The 22,114-nt window shown below is 36.7% G+C and overlaps 2 protein-coding genes across 6 annotated transcripts in view; one reads left to right on the forward strand and one right to left on the reverse strand.

Moving 5' to 3' along the window:
* LOC149551079 (nudix hydrolase 10-like) overlaps window positions 1–14,189 on the forward strand; it is a 77,380-nt gene extending 63,191 nt beyond the window's left edge. For both annotated transcript variants that reach the window (XM_089786666.1, XM_089786667.1), the window contains 4 exons: window positions 12,775–12,825; window positions 13,019–13,053; window positions 13,595–13,703; window positions 13,810–14,189. In XM_089786666.1, coding sequence (XP_089642792.1) covers window positions 12,775–12,825; window positions 13,019–13,053; window positions 13,595–13,703; window positions 13,810–13,995 — 381 coding nt within the window. In that variant the 3' untranslated portion in view covers window positions 13,996–14,189. The remainder of the gene's footprint in view (window positions 1–12,774; window positions 12,826–13,018; window positions 13,054–13,594; window positions 13,704–13,809) is intronic.
* A 632-nt stretch (window positions 14,190–14,821) lies between these two features.
* Window positions 14,822–17,716, reverse strand: LOC149551080 (glutamyl-tRNA (Gln) amidotransferase subunit C). Of its 4 annotated transcripts, none has more exons than XR_016352666.1 (5): window positions 17,384–17,691; window positions 17,145–17,227; window positions 15,684–16,757; window positions 15,387–15,431; window positions 14,822–15,271 (listed from the first exon to the last, which is right to left on the reverse strand). XR_016352666.1 is itself a non-coding variant. In XM_089786663.1 (5 exons), exons 1-5 carry the CDS (start codon window positions 17,539–17,541, stop codon window positions 15,244–15,246), a joined length of 1,158 nt encoding a protein of 385 aa, XP_089642789.1. In that variant the 5' UTR covers window positions 17,542–17,716; the 3' UTR covers window positions 14,822–15,243. The 4 variants fall into 4 exon arrangements, 3 of the variants coding, with proteins under 3 accessions (XP_089642789.1, XP_089642788.1, XP_089642790.1); XM_089786663.1 differs by having other exon boundaries at window positions 15,914–16,757; window positions 17,384–17,716; XM_089786662.1 differs by having other exon boundaries at window positions 15,387–15,508; window positions 15,914–16,757; window positions 17,384–17,694.
* Window positions 17,717–22,114: the final 4,398 nt, after the last annotated feature.

Consider the following 22,114-nt stretch of genomic DNA (forward strand, 5'->3'; position numbering starts at 1 on the left):
CTTAACATTGTTAGGTTCAGATTTAATGAGTTCAGATAACAGAGCAACATAACAGGATTGGTTTCTGGTTCTTTTGCTTTCCTGAATTACATCATTTGGTTCAACTTGATTTTCAACTACCATCTTTTTGGCCCAAAGGGGTCTCTTTTTAAGGTTGACATTATCAGATTCAGTATGATTTGACATGGAAGAGATGTCAGAATTTTCCTCCCTCTCAACTTCTGTATTTTGATCTTCTTCTGAAATAGATTCATCATTATTTGAAGTCTTGAAGGCGGTGTCTTCTTCGAATATGACATCTCTACTAATCTCAATAGTTCTTTGTCCAGGAATGTAGATTTTGTATCCTTTTGAAGTTTCACTATAACCAATGAATATCCCTTTCTTCCAAGAAGGTTCTAATTTGGTTCTCTTTTCTTTTGGAACGTGAATGTAGACTGGACATCCGAAAATTCTTAGATGACTTAAGTCTGGTTTAACTCCGGTAAATGCTTCTTCAGGAGTGATGTTTTCCAATATAGAGTGAGGACAACGATTTTGAATATAGACAGCTGTATTGGAAGCTTCAGCCCAAAAGGAATAATGGAGGTTTTGATCATGTAGCATAGCCCTGACTGACTCAACAATGGTTCTATTTTTTCTTTCAGCTATTCCATTCTGTTAAGTATTATAAGGTACGGAATACTCCCTCTTAATCCCAACAGAAATACAAAAGTTTTTGAAAATATCAGAAGTGAATTCACCCCCATTGTTAGACCTAAGGGTTTTGATCTTTAGACCTGATTGATTTTTGACTAGGGCTTTAAACTCTTTAAATTTGGATAAAACTTCAGAAGACTCCTTTTGTTTTAGAAAATAAATCCAGGTTCTCCTGGAATAGTCATCAATGAAAATTATATAAAATTGACATCTATTTAGAGAGGGAACTGACATCGGACCACAAAGATTTGTATGAATCAACTCAAGTATGTTTTTAGATTTATGAACACTATTGGGAAATGAGTGTTTAGTGTTTTTCCCTAAAGCACATCCTTTACAAATACTTGAGTGATCAGAATTAAGATTTGGAAGACCTTTTACAATTTTACTTATAGATGTTAAAGCTCGAAAATTAAGATGTCCTAATCTTCTATGCCAAATTTCAATGGAGTTTGTCTTATTTTTACTAAGAGTTAGGTTTAATTCTGGGTTTTGAAAATTACATAATTTATAAAGACTCCCATCCCTAACCCCTATGGTTATAGCTTTCTTGATAGATGAATTCTTAGTCCAAGATAGAACTTTATCTCCTTGAAATGCAATGTGGTACCCTTGATCAACAAGTCTAGAGATGGAGACAAGATTTCTTTTGATCCCAGGCACATAAGGGACGTTCTTTAGTTGCAGAGTGATATCAGAGTTTAGTTGAATAGAACATGTACCAATGCCTTTAATTGGATGAGAGGAGTTGTCCCCAATAGTAACTTCTTCTGATTCATGATTTGAGAGAGTCTCAAACTTGCCTCTAAATCCAGAGATATGGCGAGAAGTTCCACTGTCTAGGATTCAGGTGTTGTGATTAGAGTTTAACTCACTTGAGAGAGCTACTATAAATGCATAATTCTCTTTGTCTATCTTTTCATTATCCTCTACTTTAACTTCTGCCAATGCTGCCTGAATTTTCTGTTTTTTAGGACATACATAGTAGGAATGACCAAGCTTATCACATTTAAAGCATCTTACTTTGGACCAATCTCTATTCTTGTGAGGTTTATGATTTTTATTGTTTCCCTTCTTGTTGTGATTGAACTTTCTTTTCTTGTTTGACTTGGAATACAAAGCTCGAATGTCATTATCTTGAGTTGAATTTAAACCTCTGGATGCTAGTCTGGACTCCTCTTGAGTGCATTCATTCTTCAATTGGTCAAATTTTGGAAGTTCAGGACGAGAGCTTAAACCTCTTATGAAAGTTTCCCATGATAGTGGAAGTCCTCTAAGGGCGATCATACTCAATTCCTTATCATCTATTTGATTTTGCATAGTAGCTAATTGATCCTTTAACTCAGTGATTCTAAGGAAGTAAGATGTAATGGATTCTCCATTTTTCATTTTTATGTATATAAGATCTTGTTTCAAGGTGAGCAATTTGCTTGTGTTATTAATTTCAAATGTACTTTGAATTGTAGAGAACATATCAAATGCAGTTTTGAGATTTGCTATAGAAGGAAGAATATGATCTTTAACTGAATCTACAATTATTTTCATAGCCTTATTATTGTGCCTTTTCCATGTTGCTTTCTCAGATTTGTTTTCAGGCATAGGTGAATTAGATTCAATGTAGTTTTCTAATTCCATCTCCCTTAGAATTATTAAGAGCCTGATTTTTCAAGAGAAAAAATTTGAAGCTCCATCTAATCTATCTTCAATTCTTACATGGTTCACCATCTTTTAATGCTCCTTTTAAAACTTTTATTTTCCTTTTAAATTAGACTCAGAAATTAAATTTTGCAATCGTTTTCTAATCAGTACCGCTCTGATATCATGTTAAAATATAGTATCTCTGATAGTAAAACAATTACAAATAAGTGCTTTTAATTTCTGAATTGAATGAGAAAAATAACTTTACTTATCTTCTTTGTGTTTGTAGCAGGTTCTTTGAATTCTTTCTTCCTCAACACTGATTGCGTTTACTGGATCACTGTAAGACAATTATTGTGAATGATAATAGCAATAATATTATGAGAACTCTGCAGGTACTTGTATGTCTTGTTGTATATATGTTCACTGCAGGTTGTGCGATCTCAAATATATACATGGAGAATAGTCATGACTCCGAAGAGTCATGCCCTTACGTGGCCCAAAGGCCATGTAGGGACATGCCTCTTCGGAGGCATGTTAAATATGTAACTGTTCATAACCCGATAACATTGGGCTTAATTACAATAACATAAATCGCATGCTTATCATGGGATTAATTACGGGTTGAAGACCCGATATAAGAAGGCATGCTTAAGGTGTAATAACACCCTGACAATGTGATCAGTCGGGAATAACAAGAGTCATTATAATTTCTAGTTACGGGTAACATGAAACCCGACAATGATATCTGTTATGTATTATGAGTAATTCGACAGCAAAGTCTGTCATGGATAACATGAAGTTCGACCACTCAAGTCGGTCGACCATAATGCATATTTATAGTCATAAATAATATATATACATAACAAAGGTGTATGTATATGTACACATATGCATACATTATTATGAATACATGTACGTATAGATATGCCTCTGTCATGTATATCAGATAGTGATATATGCATACTTCTTCGTAATAAAAGACAAATATCAGAGTTAGAATACCAAATGCTTATATCTCTGAAATGATAACATCATAGAAGATTCAGATTTACTTCTCCTGATGCTAAAACATCAATAATTAATCCTTAACCATATGAACAATATAATCAGCAACCATAATAGGATACTCATACACAATAACACCAGATATGTTAACTAGGGAAACCCTTGATCAGAGGGAAAACCCTGGTGGGGATGGAACCCACAAGCTGATGTACTAACATAAATATTTCTTATTAGAGGATGGACCCTGTTAAGAGACTTTGAATCCTTGTTAGGAGATTCCAACCCTGTTAAGAGTTGTGTCAACCTTTTTAGGAGTTGTAGAAGGCAGATGGACCCATTGTCCAAACAGCTTCAGGGGCAAATTGAATCCACTGTCCCAATAATCTCTTCCTCTATCCTATCAACAAGATTGCTCTTCTTCTTCTAATCTTGATACTAGATCACCAACTTCGCATCCAATAATCCCTTGGATTGCTTACTCGCATTTGCCAAAATACTGTACTCTTGTTTGCACACTTCGCACTTCATACACATCTCAAACAAGGAAAATATCTTTCCTTTATACCATGTCCTCAAAACAATTCCTTGAGTCGGCCTTGAGGCTTTCTCAAATTAATTATAATAGGACAACATTAGGATAATTACACAACACTATCAGCTCATAGTCCTTATAACTTTTCACACGTGCGACTCCAAACCTTGTGCACTCGCTGATGTCATCATGAGACAGTCTATTGTCACTATACAACTTTGCACATCACAATTCTATCTCTGTAAGGAGATACAAATCAACCATCAGAAACTACTTCTAGAGAACTTTGTCTGTATACTGCTCTCTATAAATCAAGCATATCTTCTGCATGTCTTCGACTTACTTCATACGCACTTAACCTTGTCATCAGGACACAGTGTAGAACATGTCATCAACCGTGCTTGACTTGAACATCAATTCTCTATTTGTATGATCTCGATCTCTTTTTGCTACTCTACCAGTCTTCACAGAAACCATACTATGTTGTCCTCAATGAAAAACATAATCATGAATGCAACATGTCAATCATGCTACATGCTCTCCAATGCTTAGGATACTCCCCCAAAGAGATAACATCAACATTCATGCTAACAAAATATTTCCACCAACCTAGATCATTAAAATATCTCTTTTTCCTTATATAGTTAACAAAGTCTTGGGAAATGTTTTTGGTCTACCAACTGTTGGTTTCTTTTCTTCAAGCCCAGTATCTCTTTGAGTAGTTTTAACTCTTTTATTATAATAATTGGAGATTTTATGAATCACCACCCTTTATGTATGCCTTCTTGCAACTTTAGGAAACCCTTGACAAGGCTTGGAAATGGAAAGTTTCCTTCACTATCAAATTTGATCTATAAGCCAATAGTTTTCAAGCACTAGCACAATTCTTTACAATAAATGTTATTCTGACCAAAATAGATGAATGCGTCTACATGTTAAAAAATAAGTTTCATCTGTAATTTAAAAATGATGCAAGGAAATATAGTTATGAAATGGAAATTACTATTAGCATTCCTACACAATTGAATAAAAGATTATACGTGGAAAAACCCTCTACAGAACACTGCTTCACCTTTTAAAGAGTTTGCTTGCCTTATCCTTCTCAGTTACAAACTATAGCAATATAATTCAGAAGGGCTCCAACAAAGCTACAATACTGTAGTGTATTCACAAATGGAACAAATTTTACATTAGAGAATCAAATAATGTAATGTCCCCGTTTTGGAGGAATTAATTATTTATAAAGTTATCAATTAAAAAATATATTACATATTAACTTTATATTTAATTAATTTTAATAAAATGATATATTAAATAAAGTTATTAAATAAAATAATGTTCTAGAGGTTGCTGGAAGAAGCGGAGAAAAAATTAAAAAAGAGGCCTACCTATCGAGGAAAAAAAGAATAAATAGGCATTGAGGGCTCATTGCCTATCATCGAGATTTATTATTGATATTTGCTAATGTGTGTTGTGGAGCCTAGGGTTTCTGCAAGTAGTTACAATTGGCCATTGAGAACGAAAACTCTCAATTGGTACGCAATTTTGAGGGTGTGAAAGATCCCCTGAATTATTGCAGCTGTGGGAAGGATATTTCAGTCCTTTCACTTGTGCTTAATTGCTGGTTTGGAGTTTCAATTGGAGTTGCACTTTCATCATATCATCTTCAAAATTCAGTCTCCAGCATTTGATCAATCCAGGTTATTCATTTCAATCTGTAGTTGTAACAAATTCTCGGTTGAATTCAGCCAGTTAGGGTTTGTCTGTAATGTGCCATGTTGTAATGTTTCGGTGCTGAAAATTGCATATCATATGTAAAAACACTTGGTTATCATTGAATGAATACATTGGCACTATTTTACATCAGTTATTTAAGTAGAACAATTTCTTTTATTCAGCAATATACTTTCAACAGTGTATTAAATTTAGGGTTTTTAAGTGGCCTGTTGGCAAGGGTCATTATAGTGGTATCAGAGCGGTTTCTTGCTAGCCTGATAGGGTTTATGCAGCCAATTTAGTTTACAAAAGTAAAAAAACCAAAAGGGCTCTATTTACACAGGGAACCAACATAACTGAGAATATGGCTGAGAGACATTCTCAAAGCCCACCCAGAATTATGCGAGATGATGAGACTTTACAACATCAGGAGAGGCTTCTATAGTCAATAGAGGCAAGTACACAGGCAATGATGGTTTTGATGCAACATTTGATTGGGGAAAATAGGAGAAATAATCATAATAATGACCAGGATGACAGGAGCATAGCAGGATCACAACATAACGGTCTGGAACAGTTGACAGACCCACACGTCCTACATTCAGGGAAGAAACTCCAGCACACACACTTGATGCTATGGTAACAAACATTGTAGATGAACTCTGACAAGCGAGGAATGAGTGGGATTCATTACCAGCATATGTACAAGATGGATGGACATTTGACAGGTACCTAAACTACAGAGTTGTCAGGCAGAAGCAGGCAGATAAACACAGTGAGTTGCAATAGGTCACCAACAAGTTGGTATTACCCACATTTGATGGCAGGGGAAAATTGACTGCTCGTGCTTGGATTCATAAGGTGGATACTTTCCTATCTCTGAAGACTATGATAGAATTTGAAGCACTCAAGTATGCCACTTTACACTTAGATGGGGCAGCACATGATTGGTGGACACATGGCATGATCACATTGCAACACAATCAGATAACCACTTATCAGGAGTTCATGGATAGATTGATAGAAAAGTTTGATTAAAAAAATCTTGAAGTTTATTTCCGGGAGTAGCCCAATTGAGATAGTCAGAAGGCTTAGAACAATTTATCAATGACTTCCAGAAACTTGCAGTGATGGTGCCTGACATTTCAAAATGGAGGCTAGTCATTTTATTCACAGAGGGATTAACTGAACCACTCAAGGGGTGGGTAAAGGCCTTCGATCCTCCTACATTACAGGAAGCCATGAAGAAAGCCTGCAATATGGAACTTGTAGCTCCAGCAAAATGGTTTAGTTTGAAGGGTTCTTCATCATTTAGAGCTAACAAAGGGGAATTCAACAAGGGTAAAGAGAAGGTTAGTGACTCAAAAGGCAAGTCAGCTGCACCTTTGGATAAGGAAACGCTTAATGACCTACGTAGGAAGAAGCTATGCTTCTTTTGCAAAGGTCCTTATGAGTTTGGTCATGATTGTCCTATGAGGCCTAAGGGGAATGCTAATCGGGCGATGTGGGCTTATTACGAGGGTTCAAATTCAGACAGCTCAGAGCACCATGATAAGGATCCTGATGAGGTAGAGGGTGGACAGGAGGTAGATAGTGCTAAGAAAAAAGAGGCTCCAGAGCTACATTTACAGGAGGCACGTTTGTCTAGTATTCAAAGAGAGGGATCTTTCAGACTCCAGGGAGTCTTGGCAGGACAGAAGGTTATTACTCTATTAGATACAGGTGCCACACATAATTTCATTGATGCACGATTTGTGGAGAGGCGTGGACTCATTACTGAGGAGTTCGAAGGATTGAGAATCAAGGTAGCTGATGGATTTACTCTTCGCTGTGATAGGATGGTGCGAGATCTACCTTTGCGCCTGAACAACTATGAGTTCAAGGCTGACTATCATGTGGTCAACATGGGTGACATGGACATAGGACTTGGGATGCAGTGACTACATTCTTTGAAGGAGGTTACCCTAAGACTGGAGGATATGGAGATACGATTCGAGGTGGATGGTAGGACTCATGTATTGAAGTAATGGTGATGTCAGGACTATCTCATTTAGGCGGTTGGAGAGATTAGCCGGGCATAACAATATAGAGTGGGCGGCAATATGTGCCTTGATGCCTACCCAGGAGGGGCAACATAAGACTGAATATCATCCAGATATTCAGAAATTGAGAATCAAGTATGAGAAGGTATTCAGTGAGATTCCACCAGGTAGGCCACCAGACAGAGGCATTGAGCACATTATCGAGTTGGAGGAAGGCGCTAAGCTTGTCATGATCACACCATACCAGCACCCAAAATGACTCAAAGATGAGATCGAGAGGACCATCAAGGAGTTGCTAGCAATGGGACACATCAGACCAAGTAAGTCACCTTTTGCATCTTCTGTTGTTTTTGTAAAAAAGAAGGATGGTACTCTATGAATGTGTATTGATTACAGGGTGTTGAATAAGAGAACTATAAAGAACAGGTATCCCATCCCACGCATCGATGAGTTAATAGTCGAATTGCATGGGGCTTGTTATTTCACAAAAAATGATTTGAGATCAAGCTATCACCAGATTAGAGTTCGAGAGTAAGATATTGAGAAAACTGCTTTCAGATGTCATTGTGGGCACTTCGAGTTTGTAGTCATGCTTCTTGGTTTGACTAGTGCACCTGCCATTTTTTAGTCCACTATGAACAAGGTCTTCCAACATCAGTTGAGGAAATTTGTGCTGGTGTTCTTTGATGATATTTTGATCTATAGCAGGACATGGTAGGAACATTTAGAGCACTTGGAGATAGTATTGAGCATTTTACAGAGGGTGTCCTTGTATGCCAAGGAGTCCAAATGTGATTTGGGGATGACAGAACTGTTGTATCTTGGACACATCATTAGTGCAGAAGGAGTGCGAATGGATCCTGAAAAGATCCGCGCTATTGTTGATTGGCCACCACCAGAGAACCTTACACAGTTAAGGGGGTTCCTTGGTCTATGCGGATTCTATCGCAGGTTTGTCAGTGGCTACTCACGACATGTAGCACCCATGATAGATTTGCTGAAGAAAGGGGCATTTGTGTGGACTCGCGAGGCACAAGACTGTTTTATGCAGTTCAAGGAAATAATGACTACATGCCCAGTATTATCATTGCCTGATTTCACGAAGCCATTTGAGCTTCAATGTGATGCTTCGGGAGAGGGAGTTGGTGCTGTACTCATGCAGGACAAGCATCCTATAGCTTATGAGAGTAGGAAACTTAGAGGGCCCGAGAGATCATTCAACATATATGATAAGGAGATGTTGGCCATCATGCATGCCTCGGCCAAATTCAGACAGTATCTTGTGGGTAGAAAATTTTGTATTAAAACTGATCATAATAGTTTGAGGCACTTTTTGGGACAGCGGGGCCTGAATGATCGTTAGCAGAAGTGGGTAAGTTACAGGCCTATGAATTTGATATCACATATGTTAAGAGGACACAGAATATTGTTGCAGATGCTTTATCCCATAGGCCACACCTCACTTCTATGATTAAGATATCAGAGGATTGGCGACATTTGATTGTAGCAGAATATGCCAGAGACACATGGGCCTCTGATATAGTGGAGGGAACAACGATCGACACCAAGTACACTCTCATAGATGATTTGATCATTTATAAGAACAGGATTTACTTAGTCCTAGGATCGAAAGTGAAGCAGTTGATTTTGAGAGCATTCCATAATTCACCTACAGCAGGCCATCCTAGGTATTTCAAGACTTACAGGTTAGTACGGGAGCGGTTCACTTGGAAGGGACTTAAGACTGATGTTTTGTGGTATGTGCGTGAATGTCATGTTTGCCAGCAGAATAAACAAGAGCACACTTATCCAGTAGGGCTCCTACAACCACTTGCTATTCCTGACAGGAAGTGGGAGTGCATCTCTATGGATTTTATCACGGGCTTGCCCAAGGCCCAGGGGCGCGATTGTATCTATGTGGTGGTGGATAGGCTGACAAAATATGCTCACTTCTTCCCTATCGCTACTACATACTCAGCAACTCAGGTGGCAGAGGTCTTCTTTAGGGAGGTTTTCAGATTACATGGTTTGCCTCGGAGCATTGTGAGTGACAGGGATAGCCGCTTCATGAGTCACTTTTGGCAGGAGGTATTTTAGTTGTGTGGCATTGAGCTTACACCTAGTGCCAGTTATCACTCACAGACTGATGGTCAAACAGAGATTGTAAACAAATGGGTGGAAGGGTATTTGAGGAATTATGTAGCAGATCAACAGCGAGCTTGGGTCAGATGGATATATCTCTATGAGTATTGTTACAATACTACATACCATAAGACTATACAAATGACACCCTTCATGGAACTTTACGGTTATGAGGCACCTAGTTTCTTAGATTTATTGTTGGGAGACAGTCAAGTACCTTGTGCAGGTGAACTATTATAGGAAAGTAAGGATATAGTTGCTACTCTCAGAGACAACATTGCTAGAGCTCAAAACCAGCAAAAGCAGTATGCAGACAAGAAGAGTACTGAGTGTAGTTTTGAAGTAAATGATATGGTTTACCTCATGTTGCATCCATATAAGCAGTCCACTCTCAAGAAGAGTGGTGTAGAGAAAATCAAGACATGCTATTATGGACCATTCAGGATCATCAGGCGAGTTGGTGAGGTGGCTTATGAGTTGGAGCTTCTCGCAGATAGTAAGAGTGCACAATGTGTTTCATGTATCACGCCTCAAAAAGGCATTGGTCAAAATGTGATGCCTTTTGTAGTATTACCTCCCTTGGATGATGAGGGGAAATTGATCTTAGTGCTAGAATCCATTTCGGATAGTGGAGAGAAGCAGCTTTGCAGGAGAGTAATCAGAGAGTATTTGATTAAGTGGAAAGATTTACTTGTTGAAGATGCTACTTGGGGGGGGGAGAAGTGATTTTGCAGCATCCAGCATTAAGATTGCTTGAGGCCAAACAATTTTAGGAGGGGCAGACCTGTAATGTCCCCGTTTTGGAGGAATTAATTATTTATAAAGTTATCAATTAAAAAATATATTACAAGGTAACTTTATATTTAATTAATTTTAATAAAGTGATATATTTTATAAAGTTATTAAATAAAATAATGTTCTAGAGGTTACTGGAAGAAGCGGAGAAAAAATTTAAAAAAAGGCCTACCTATCGAGGAAAAAAAGAATAAATAGACATTGAGGGCTCATTGCTTATCATCGAGATTTATTATTGATATTTGCTGATGTGCGTTGTGGAGCCTAGGGTTTCTGAAAGTAGTCACAATGGCCATTGAGAACGAAAACTCTCAATTGGTATGCAATTTTGAGAGTGTGAAAGATCACCTGAATTATTGTAGCTGTAAGGAGGATATTTCAGTCCTTTCACTTGTGCTTAATTGCTGGTTTGGAGTTTCAATTGGAGTTGCACTTTCATCATATCATCTTTAGCATTCAGTCTCTAGCATTTGATCAATCCAGGTTCTTCATTTCAGTCAGTAGTTGTAACAAGTTCTCAGTTGAATTCAACCAATTAGGGTTTGTCTATAATGTGCCATGTTGTAATGTTTCGGTGCTGAAAATTGCATATCATATGTAAAAACACTTGATTATCATTGAATGAATACATTGACACTATTTTACATCAATTATTTAAGTAGAACAATTTTTTTTATTCAGCAATATACTTTCAGCAGTGTATTAAATTTAGGGTTTTTTAGTGGCCTGTTGGCAAGGGTCATTACAAATAAATGTTCTCTGTAAAAGTACTTCATTGTGATTACTTCTGTACAATGCTACAATAATGTGACCTCTGCTTTAGACCCATCAATTCCCAAACTAGTTTTTCCTAGATTGTTTGAATGATGCACATGTTGTACGAAATCTACACAAATACCTTTTGGTGATGTCAATTCAGCATACCTTTTGTAGTTTGAGCATAAAACCCTTGGCATTGGAAGTCAGCTTGCGTATGTGGAAATTTAGATTTCTGGAAGAAGTCAATAATGATATCACAGGATTATTTCATAAATGAGTTATATTTTATACAAAACGGCACTCTTAGCTTCTTCTTGAACTGTTTAATATTATGTCTGCAGTCTAAACACCAGTTAATCGTCTTCCTCTAAAGTGGAGATGCAAACAGGACTGTAACATGCCAAGCTTGCCAAAGACAGAACTGTGTTGTTTGATGTCATTTATGAATGGAAAACAAGATTAATGTGTCTCAAGACAGTATAGATAGTTTTAGTGGTGATTTGAATATATTTACAAATACATTAGAGGAGTGAAATCAATATGCATGGCAAATATATTGTGATGTTGATTAAGTTGAATTGTGAATATCAATGAAAATGATGTCATTATCTCTTCCTAAATCTAGTTTGTACATCATGTTGGATGTGTAGTTTCCCCATGTCAAATTCTCTCAAAAATTCCAGATCTCACCAGGCTGCAGGGAGGAGCTTCTTGAATCATATCACACTATCCAAATGGCACTTCCATATAATCATCAGTGCCTGTCTTATGTCTATTATGATATATGAGTTTCTATGGAGCATCTCTAGTAATCTCTGTAATTCCTTGTTTGGCAGTGAGGATTGTAACCTCAGCTCTGATATCTATCGAGCAAGGCCTCTGGTCTCTGTTGGAAAGCACCACCAGTACAAGAAATGAGGACGCTCTTTAGATCTGTCCTGTTTCCTGCTGAATTTTTTGTGAAAAGCGTTATGTGCAATATTAAAGAGGATTAGAAAACACAGCAGCATGTAAGAGACATTAGTTTGAGGATTTCTCCTCAGAGAAATTTCTGATACGTATTATCTTAAGAACACAATGTTTTCAAGCAACAAGATTTGATATCTTTCTTTAAGGATTTCAATAAAACTCATCAAAAAGTTCAAGAACGTAGATAGCATGTGGTGTAGAATTAGTCAGAAGAGACTATATAACTAGATTACAAGTAAAAAGCAGTTCTATTTTTATAGCTCAGTTATGCGCTGCATGGAATCATGAATAACTGAACTAATATGTTGCATGTACAAGAGGTCCATGGTTTTTATCAGATGCCCCTAATAACTGGTTATCTTCCCTCGCATCTTTCAAACTTGTATTTTATCTCGTGCTTTTTGATAGATGATGCTATTCCTAGCAATTAATGGCCAAATTGGTGACCTTTGTACTGTGGTATATGTTTTTCAGTCTGAAGATATATTTGCTGGAGCTATAAGACAAGTGAAGGAAGAAACAGGGGTAAGAAGTGTTCAGTTGTAATCCTAAACCTATTTTGGTTCTATTTTGTAAGGGTAACTTGTATGTAGCTTTCTGGTGCATGATCTGACTTATGAAATCTTTTGAATATAAATCATATACACTTACTACATTGTGTGGGTTTGCCTGATTTTCCATACGGGGTATGCTGGTTCTATTTGCTGCTTTTTTTCAGATCGACTCAGAGTTTTTGGAAGTAATAGCATTCAGGTATACCCAGAGCATAAGCTTCTGAAATCTTTTATCATATTCTTTAGATGAGCTGAAAACGATAGCAACTTTTGCACAATTTTTGGTAGTTTGAACTTGATGGATGACTTCCTTTTGCTCACTCTAAGGAAAGTCGTTTTTTTGCAACATTCTTTACATTTTTGGAGTATGTGTACCTAAAAGGTATGTAGTAACAAGATTTGGAATGACACCTTCCTTGTTTACAGATATAATGCAAAACAAAGTTAGTATCAGTTAAAATTAAGGCATGCCTATGCATGAGCAGTTTATTTATGCATTGTGAATATATCATTATAGCAAAAGTACACTGCAACCATAGCCACAGCTAGAGAGAGAGAGCTTTGGAGGAAATTCCTCTGTAATTGTTTTATTTTCTTATGGTCGTCTTTACAACCACAACACAGATACAAGGAGCCCTATGATGTAATGCTAATTTCGTAGAATTTTCTTCTTGTTTTTATTTTAAACCTATATATAGATATTTTTCGCTCATTTCAGCTAACTAATTTTCCCGTCCCAGGCATGCACATCATGTGTTTTTTGAAAAGTCTGATTTGTTTTTTCTCTGCGGACTTAAACCGCTGAGTTTTGATATTGTGAAGGACGATACAGAAATTCTAGCAGCACAGGCAAGTTTTTGAATTCATCGAGTTCCTGTATAAAGATTTATGTTTAAGTATTAATGTTTTTAAATGTCTTGTGTATGATTAAGAATGAAGTTTTTTCTCTGTTCAGTGGATGCCACTAGAGGAGTTTGCATCACAACCATTATATCAAGAACAAAGTATATCTAAGAAGATGCTTGATGCATGTATTGCTCATTTTGAAAAACGCTACAAGGGATTTTCTGCTTTTCCATCCTCCGAGGCTTATGACAGTCACCCATCCTGTTTCTACTTCAATGATAAAAATATAAACTAATTAAATTCTTCTCTAGAGATCAATGCATTATGCCACATTTTAAGATAACGTAAATTTGTAAATATAACTATATTTCTTGGGTTCTCATAATTTAATGAAACTGTAAATTTGTAAATATCTATATTTCTCAGGTTCTTGTACATTTTATGAAACTGTAAATTTGTATCTATCTATATTTCTTGGGTTCTAAATTCTATGAATTTTCTGTAAAAGTTTTTGGCCGTTTAATGAAGACCTCAGTAAAGTCTTCCTCTGTAGATTTACATCTTACACGAATATGATTCAAATTGTAAAATATGCATCCACTAAAAACCTCAAAACTGCATCAAATTTCCACATGTTTACCATGATAATTTTTTTTGTAATGGACTGGCATTTTGATCCTGTATTTAGTAAATTGTTTCATTTTCATCTCTAGTAAATTTATATAACCTTCTGAAACTTTCGAACCATCCATAATTCACAAATGAACCACTATTAATTGAATGGATGAATCTAATATTTTATATCATGCTAGTCTGGATGAAATTACTAATAAGTCAACAATTCATTATTCTGATCGAAAGATTTTGTATTGACAACATCAGCTTACATGCAAATCATCATTTCAAGTATATTTACAGAGTTAATTGTTGATGGCTATTAGCTTTATGATTATCCTTTTGGCACTTTTGCAGTTTTCCTTTCTGTGATTTCCATGTATAGATATTGTGATGCACTCTAAAGATTTGCCTAATCCTCTGTCAATTTTACCTTCGTCATGTGCAGACTGGTATAATTCTAAGAAAAAATAATCCAAGAAACATTACAATATCCACGCCTAAAATTTCAGCACAGTAAAAATAAATTTAATAGACCTTTTGGAAGATTGCCGATGGAGTTTTTACAGCATAATTCACAATCCAATTCCAAGGCAATCAACCCAAGGGTGTTTGCATTAAGCATTTGGAATATGCTCAGCAAAGAGCGTATTCTATGATATTTATACATATCTACGGTGTGCGTGTGAGCACCTTTTCCCCACAGCAAGTGATATTCTTTTCAAACCAATCCGATTAGCAAGGATTGTGAGAAAATTCAAGAAAGCCACAATTTTTTTTAGGATGCTTTCCATGGATTTCACTCTGCTTCATAATTGTTTTATTAACACTTCAATATAGATGATGCTGCAGATGTGCTAACTAAATCAAAATTTTGTAGCTGCACCACTTTACTCCTATGAACACAGGTGCCCGCTCATAAGTAAGATCAGCAATTGGGCATCATGAGACATTTGCTGAAATCATGAAAATCCCTTGGTTAAGAATTTAAACAATCATATTGAATTTGAAAAGACAAAAGGTCTGAGAAAAGACTTTTGACAAATAAAGATGCAAAAATCAAGTTCATACCCTCTTGAAATATCATATATCTCTTCTGCAGGTTGGCTAAAACAACTGCGTGAGAGCAAAACATGGAAAACCCAACCGAGTAAGCTTTTGATTCAGGTTCCAAAAACATAATTCTTGTTGAACTGTTTGCAAAGATCAGATCAAAGAAGTTTCAACATCCAATTAAAAAAAATTGCTGTACGAAGGCTTCAGTAGGCTTTCATACTAAATATTTATATTTACAAACCGATGGGCAAAAAAATCTATCCAGAAAGCAGTTATAATGAGACGAGAGAAGTTAAACAAAGAATACTTAACCAAAACTTAAAACCAACCATCGAAATCTGTGATTGTGCTAGCATAAGAAATTTGTGATTGTGGGGTATATAGTAATACATTTAAGCATAGCCAATGTGAAATAGAAACACATTTTTTTATCACAGAGGAAGTTTCTTGCAGTTGAAACTTGAAACTTAGGATTCACTCAAGCCAGTCAGGAAGAACAAAACAACTAAATTTGCAACGAGAATAATTTCTGTAGAGTTTACTTCCGTTTCCTCTCCCTGGATTTGGCTCTTTGATATTTTTTCCTCAACACAAATCGGCTCTTTGGTTTCAATTGCAGCTCGGGAGAGAATTCGAAAGTTCCATTTCTCAGACTCTCCTGCAAATCCTTGAAAAACTGCATATTGAGTTTCTTGGGCCCTCCTGCTCTAAGATCTGCATACTCAGGTTCATTTATAACTTCCTCAAATGATCCTATTAAGACATCCATGTCAGTCAACACGTCATCAACATTAATGTACCTCCCATCAGGACCTTTCTTCAACTTCTTCAGGGCATTTTGCATAGCAAGCTTCCTTGCTTGTCTACCAGGATTAAGCTCCTCCTTTTTAGATTTGCCATTGATTATTTCTGAAAGAGTTCTGAGCTTGGGAGTCTCTTCGAACTCAAAAATCTGATCCAAATAGCGATCGCTTTTTTCATGTGGTTTTGCTAGAGTGGGAGTATCATCCTCAAGATCATCTTCTGAACCAGACCACAAAGTCTTTTCTTCATCGCTCCCAGACCAGACACTCCTCAATTCGTCACTAGCATCTCCGTCTATATCTTCTCCTTTATCAAATATAATTTTGACATCCTGATCCTTACCTTCATCCTTTTTCTTGTCTTCATCGCCACTCTCATCATCACTGTCAGTCAAATTATAATGTCTCTTTACTGCCTTAGAGCGCAATTTCTCTTCATGCGAGTCATCTGAATCACTCGCTGACCACACACAAGTTGCTTCATCCATTTCTCTTTCCCAGGCTTCCCCATAAGCCTTATCTTCTCGTTTACCATTATCAAACCCTACAGAGGGTTTGCTTTTGCTAGCGATTGATCGAAATCCTGCCACAAGAACATTAGAAATTTGCGCAATGCAATGAGTGAACGTTAATTTTTTATGGAAAACCAGCATAGATACACAGAAAATTGTGAGCGTGGGTAGTGGATAAACCCCGTTCAAGATTCTCCATTCAGGCACTTAATTGTGAGAAAAAGGGCTACAGAAATCCAATGATATGTACATGTAAAGAAATTTCTTTTCAAATTTGTACAGTTCTAATGAAAATTTCGTTCTGCGGTGCGAGTTCCGGAGTGGGCATAGTCTCCTATTAAAAACAACCAACAAACAGCATTTTGAAACTTTTCGAAGAGATTGGACAAGTATGCTAAAAAACGAAGCCCAATGTAAAATACCTCAAATGTTAAAAAACGAAGCGAGTTGTAAAATACCTCCAATTCTAAGACTGTTATCGATTAGGCGCTCCACTCTTCTAGAATGACAACCCAAGAGTGAATTGAGGTCTACATTAGACCTGTAAATCGTGGCATAGTTGAGGAATTTCGAGGAACCCGATTGTTCTGAATTTATAAACGGTATTTGGCGGAAAACCCCATTTGAAAATTGCATGAAATTCAAAATAACCATAAACGAAACTGTGCACGGGATAGGGTTAATTTAAGAACTCTACCTGGGTATTGAAATTTGGCGGCGATTACAGGAAATACTCAGGTGCTCACAGTAGAATGGCAAAGCTCTATAAATCGCAATGGGATATTGATGTTGCTTCGTCCACTTAAATGCATGACATGTTAATGAAATTCTACTCCTTATCTGGAACAGTGCCATGCTTGAGCCGTGAAAATCTCGTTTCCTACTCCAAATCGGTGTCGAAGGGACTTTGAGTTTTTCCGCAGGTAACTAGGGAGAGGAGCCACTGTATGGCGGGGTTCCATGGGCGCTGGAGTTACTACATGTGACTATTTCTTTTTTCTCGAAAATCATTATTTTGATATTTTTTTTTCTTTTGTGAAGGTTGAGGGAAACTCTTTATTTAAGAGCTAACTTTTCATAGGCTATGATGCGGAAACCAACCATGCACTCAACAAGTATTTAGGACCATTCAACTTTTCTATTTTATTTATAATTTTTTATTTTAATAATAATAGAAATGCTTTTTTTATTTATTAGTTAAAAAATTTAACAATGATCTTAAGGACTAATCGTTTTTGAGGTCTCTCTACGTATAAACCTTGTTTGATGGACAAGTAGTCCTAAGACTCATATGATTAATGTATCGATCTTGTTTAAATATTATGTATATAATATTTTGAATATCTGAAGCTTTCTTGTTATATAGTTTCACTATAATAGATATGTTCATGGATGCTCGTAGGGCTTTTTAGTTTCTAGGTTTTTCTATTCCATTTTAGGGTTCGTTTCTTCAATCATGGTTGGATTTTGTGTGTTATTAATTAGCCGATAGGCTTTCCTTCTGGAGTTCACTCCAATCAAAATTTGACTCATGCCATAAATAGACTGTCCAGAAATGGTTTCAGATGCCTGCTAAGTGGTTTACAGATCATGAAGTTAAAGCTGCCCACCAATTTTTTGGAAATGGATGGATGATATGATTTATCCTACCTGATGCTTACAGCTGGAGCACAACATTACTTTAAACAAAAGGCAAAATGAATGTCTCCGCAAAACATCTAGAAGCCAAGTGGTCATAATTTAAAATCAAATGTAGATCTGAATGTCAGCTAATAATGGAGAAATATAATGCCACAAATGTACTGAAATCTTCTCTAATTATTGTCATATCTTTAACACGTGCTCAATTTATCATATCTTTAATATTAATGCTCGCTATCACTTGTTGCCTTTACAAGTGCATAACACATCCTTCCATTGCAACGATTAGTTTAGTACTTAATGGTGAGCTGTCATAACTTCACCTAACTAAATAATCTGTTGAGAAGACTTTTCACTTAACTAAATAATTTGCTGAAAAAACTTTTTGTGCATGCATTTATGTTACAAATCTAATTTGGATATCATATTTGATCTCATATTTGATGTGATTGGATGCAGCAACCATGAATTGATAGATTTGATTTTCACTAAGCATTTACATACAATGTTGTTAAATAGCGAACTGTTTTGCTCATATCTCCCGTATTCACAATCAACTATTGCACATCCTAGCTTTTACTTCAGATTTCACTTCTCACAGACATTTTCAACTTTGCGGTTCACATTTTCTTTATTTTCTTTTCTATTTTTTCCATTTCTATAATAAGCATTATCTATATTGAAATAACATTGCAGTGTCAAATGAATATAATGAAGTTGAGTTTTTTTAGCATGATCTTCTGGATATATTTGTGTCCTATGTTTACTACTTTTCTTATTTCCAGTTTCTAGTTTTCACTTGTTGTTTACTATTAGCTTTAAACTGCTTTTCATTCCAATTCCTGCTTTGCCTTCTTTAGCCAAATCAAACAAAAAAAAAGAAAAAAAAAGGATTGTTGCAGCCTATGAGACCTGACCAACACCCTATTTTCTTTTCTTCTACACTTTAGTAATATCAAATAAAAGTATCTGAAATGTGTTTTTGAGTGGATCAGATGCTCTTTTTTCCTTCCTATACAAGACTCCTTGGCATCCCCAAGTTGCTTGAGGGATGACTCGGTTTCCCTCCTTCTAGAAACACCAATTGGATGTCCTGAAATGCACTGATGAAGAAAGAGATGCCCTTGATATGTTTCCCAAAGCATAATTCACTAATTGGTTTCTAAGCACAAGTGGCCAAGATCAGATAATCCCCATCATTTAGGGACGACAACTAAAGCATGAAGGATCACCAAACTGCCTTGTGAATGACAAATGCCAAATAATCTCTACATATCCAGCGAAAGGGCCTTCCAACGGGATTGCACTAGCCTTGGAAACGCATCAGGAAAAAATCTAAGTTGCTGGATTCGGACCCTGGAGCTCGGGTCCGGGTTCGGATTTGAACTCGGGTCTGCGTCGGGCGGACCCGTAGGTCAAAATGCGGAGCACGGACCCGAGCGGACTTGCAGGCCAAAACGCGGACCCTGCTTGGACCCGTCGCGACCCAGGTGAATCTGGGCGGATCCACGGCAGGTGGGGCCAAAAAGTGGCCCAAAAAAGCATTGAAAATTTGTTTTTTTTTATTTTTATTTTTGCCAAACCCTAAAGTAAGGCCTATTAGATGCATTTCATTCATCTAATCTCTCATTTGCTTTGTCATTTTGCTCTCTCATTTTGGTGTGACCATTTTGCAAGTTTGAAGAGAAGGTTGTAGAGATTGTTTGTGGAGTCTCAAATCCTTCAAATAATCAATGCTGAGTGTTCCAAGTATGCATTTGATCCTTCCTTTTGCTTCTTTCATAGTTTGTTTTTAAATATTTATTGTTCTAAATTTTTATCAAGTTTTGTATAAGTTTTAATTTTTTTTTAAAATTTGTTTTTATAGATTGCAAGAATCCAAGAATGAGTAGTCAGGGTTTAGTGGGTGGGATGGAATTCCAAAGATTTAAAATTGATAAAGGCTCTCCTTTGTGGAAGTATACAACAAGAATTGAGCAATGTGCTGGTGGGGGAGGGTATATATGGAAATACAATTTTTGCCAAAACCAATATAGAAGCTTCTATTACCGGGTTAAACATCATTTGATAGGTCCACCAGGTCAAGGGATTTTCATGTGTGAGGGGCCCCCAGAGAGAGGTAAAAAAGGGTTGCCGGCTCCTCAAATAGCAGGCATGTTAACAGAACAACAAGAGGCTGATAGGTTAGTGTCAAAGGCAAAAAAAGATAAGTCAAAGCAAAAACCACCAACACCACCAAACAATCAGTAGACCACATCCCTTCCTACCTACTCCATTTGTGGATGAAGATGAAATAGAAACATCGACATCCTGCAAGAGAGGCCAGATACGACATTTGAAAATGACAAGAGAGAAATTGCTGACATAAAGATTGGGCGTTGTCTCATTACAAATGATGTTTCATTCAATCTAGTGAGATCCCCTTATTGGAGAGAGATGGTGAAAGCAATAAATGATGCACCTCATGGTTACCGATCCCCTAGATATGAAAAGTTGAGAACCACCATATTGCATAAGGAGATAAAGAATGTAGAAAACCTCCTCAAACCAATAAGAGATTCTTGGATCCAAACGAGGGTGAGCATTGTCTCTGATGGATGGAAAGATTGCAAAAATTGTCCATTAATAAATGTGATTGCTGTTTGCCCCAAAGGGACAATGTTATTGAAGGCGGTTGATTGTGAAGGGCAAGTAAAGGATGCAAATTTTATTGCCCAACTTCTCATTGAATCCATAGAGTTCGTGGGAGCTGACAATGTTGTCCAAGTAATAACGGACAATGCTAAAGTTTGTAAGGCTGCAGGTGCTTTGGTAGAAGCACGATATGACCATATCTTTTGGACACCATGCACTGTCCACACCTTGAACTTGGTGATGAAAACAATGGGCAGCCAAATTGAATGGATGAAAAATGTGTATGAGGAGGGTGAGCAGATCCAAATGTTTGTGACAAACCACCATATGTCACAAGCAATTTTCAGAACTTTCTCCCACTTGGAATTATTGAAGGTAAAATTTAAACTTTATTTAGCTTCATTTATCATTTTAATTTTTGTGTCATACTTTACAAAATTTAATACATATTCTTAAATTTTTGTGTTATCAACTTATTATATTAACTTACAATTTGTATTAACATGGTAATAGGTTGCTGAAACAAGGTTTGCTTCACACACAATCGTCCTTAGACGACTTGTGAGGGTGAAAGAGGCATTGGGTCAAATGGTTATTAGCAACAAATGGGGTGGATGGAAGCAAGTTGATATAGAAAAGACCAAAATTGTAAAGGATTTGATCGTGAGTGATGATTTTTGGAATATGGTGGAATATGCATTAGAACTCACCGAGCCCATCATGTCTATGCTTCGGTATGCCGACACGGATGAGCCTTGTTTGGGGAACATATATGATACCATGGACTCCATGCTAGAAAGAATGAAATCAGTAAGTTTAAATTTTTATACAATACTTTATCCTTGTTTATTGAGAGATTTTGATTTTTGATTTTAATTAAGTTATTAACACTACATCAAGATAACTTACATTTACATCATTTGACATCCCAAGTCATTCAGAGGAGAGAGCAGGATCCTGATACCTTGTACACTAAGGTGGAGAAAATTGTTCTATATCGTTGGAACAAGATGACTACACCTTTACACCTCTTGGCATATGCACTTTCTCCTTGATATTATAGCAGTGAGATACTTGCTATTCCTGGTCGAGTGGCACCATATAGAGATCTTGAAGTTGCTGCTGGGTATAAGAGGGCACTTAACAGGCTCTT

Source organism: Cupressus sempervirens, chromosome 6 (assembly GCF_028749045.1).
Source record: "Cupressus sempervirens isolate cs-2001-9-10 chromosome 6, ASM2874904v1, whole genome shotgun sequence".
Classification (NCBI taxonomy): Eukaryota; Viridiplantae; Streptophyta; class Pinopsida; order Cupressales; family Cupressaceae; genus Cupressus; species Cupressus sempervirens.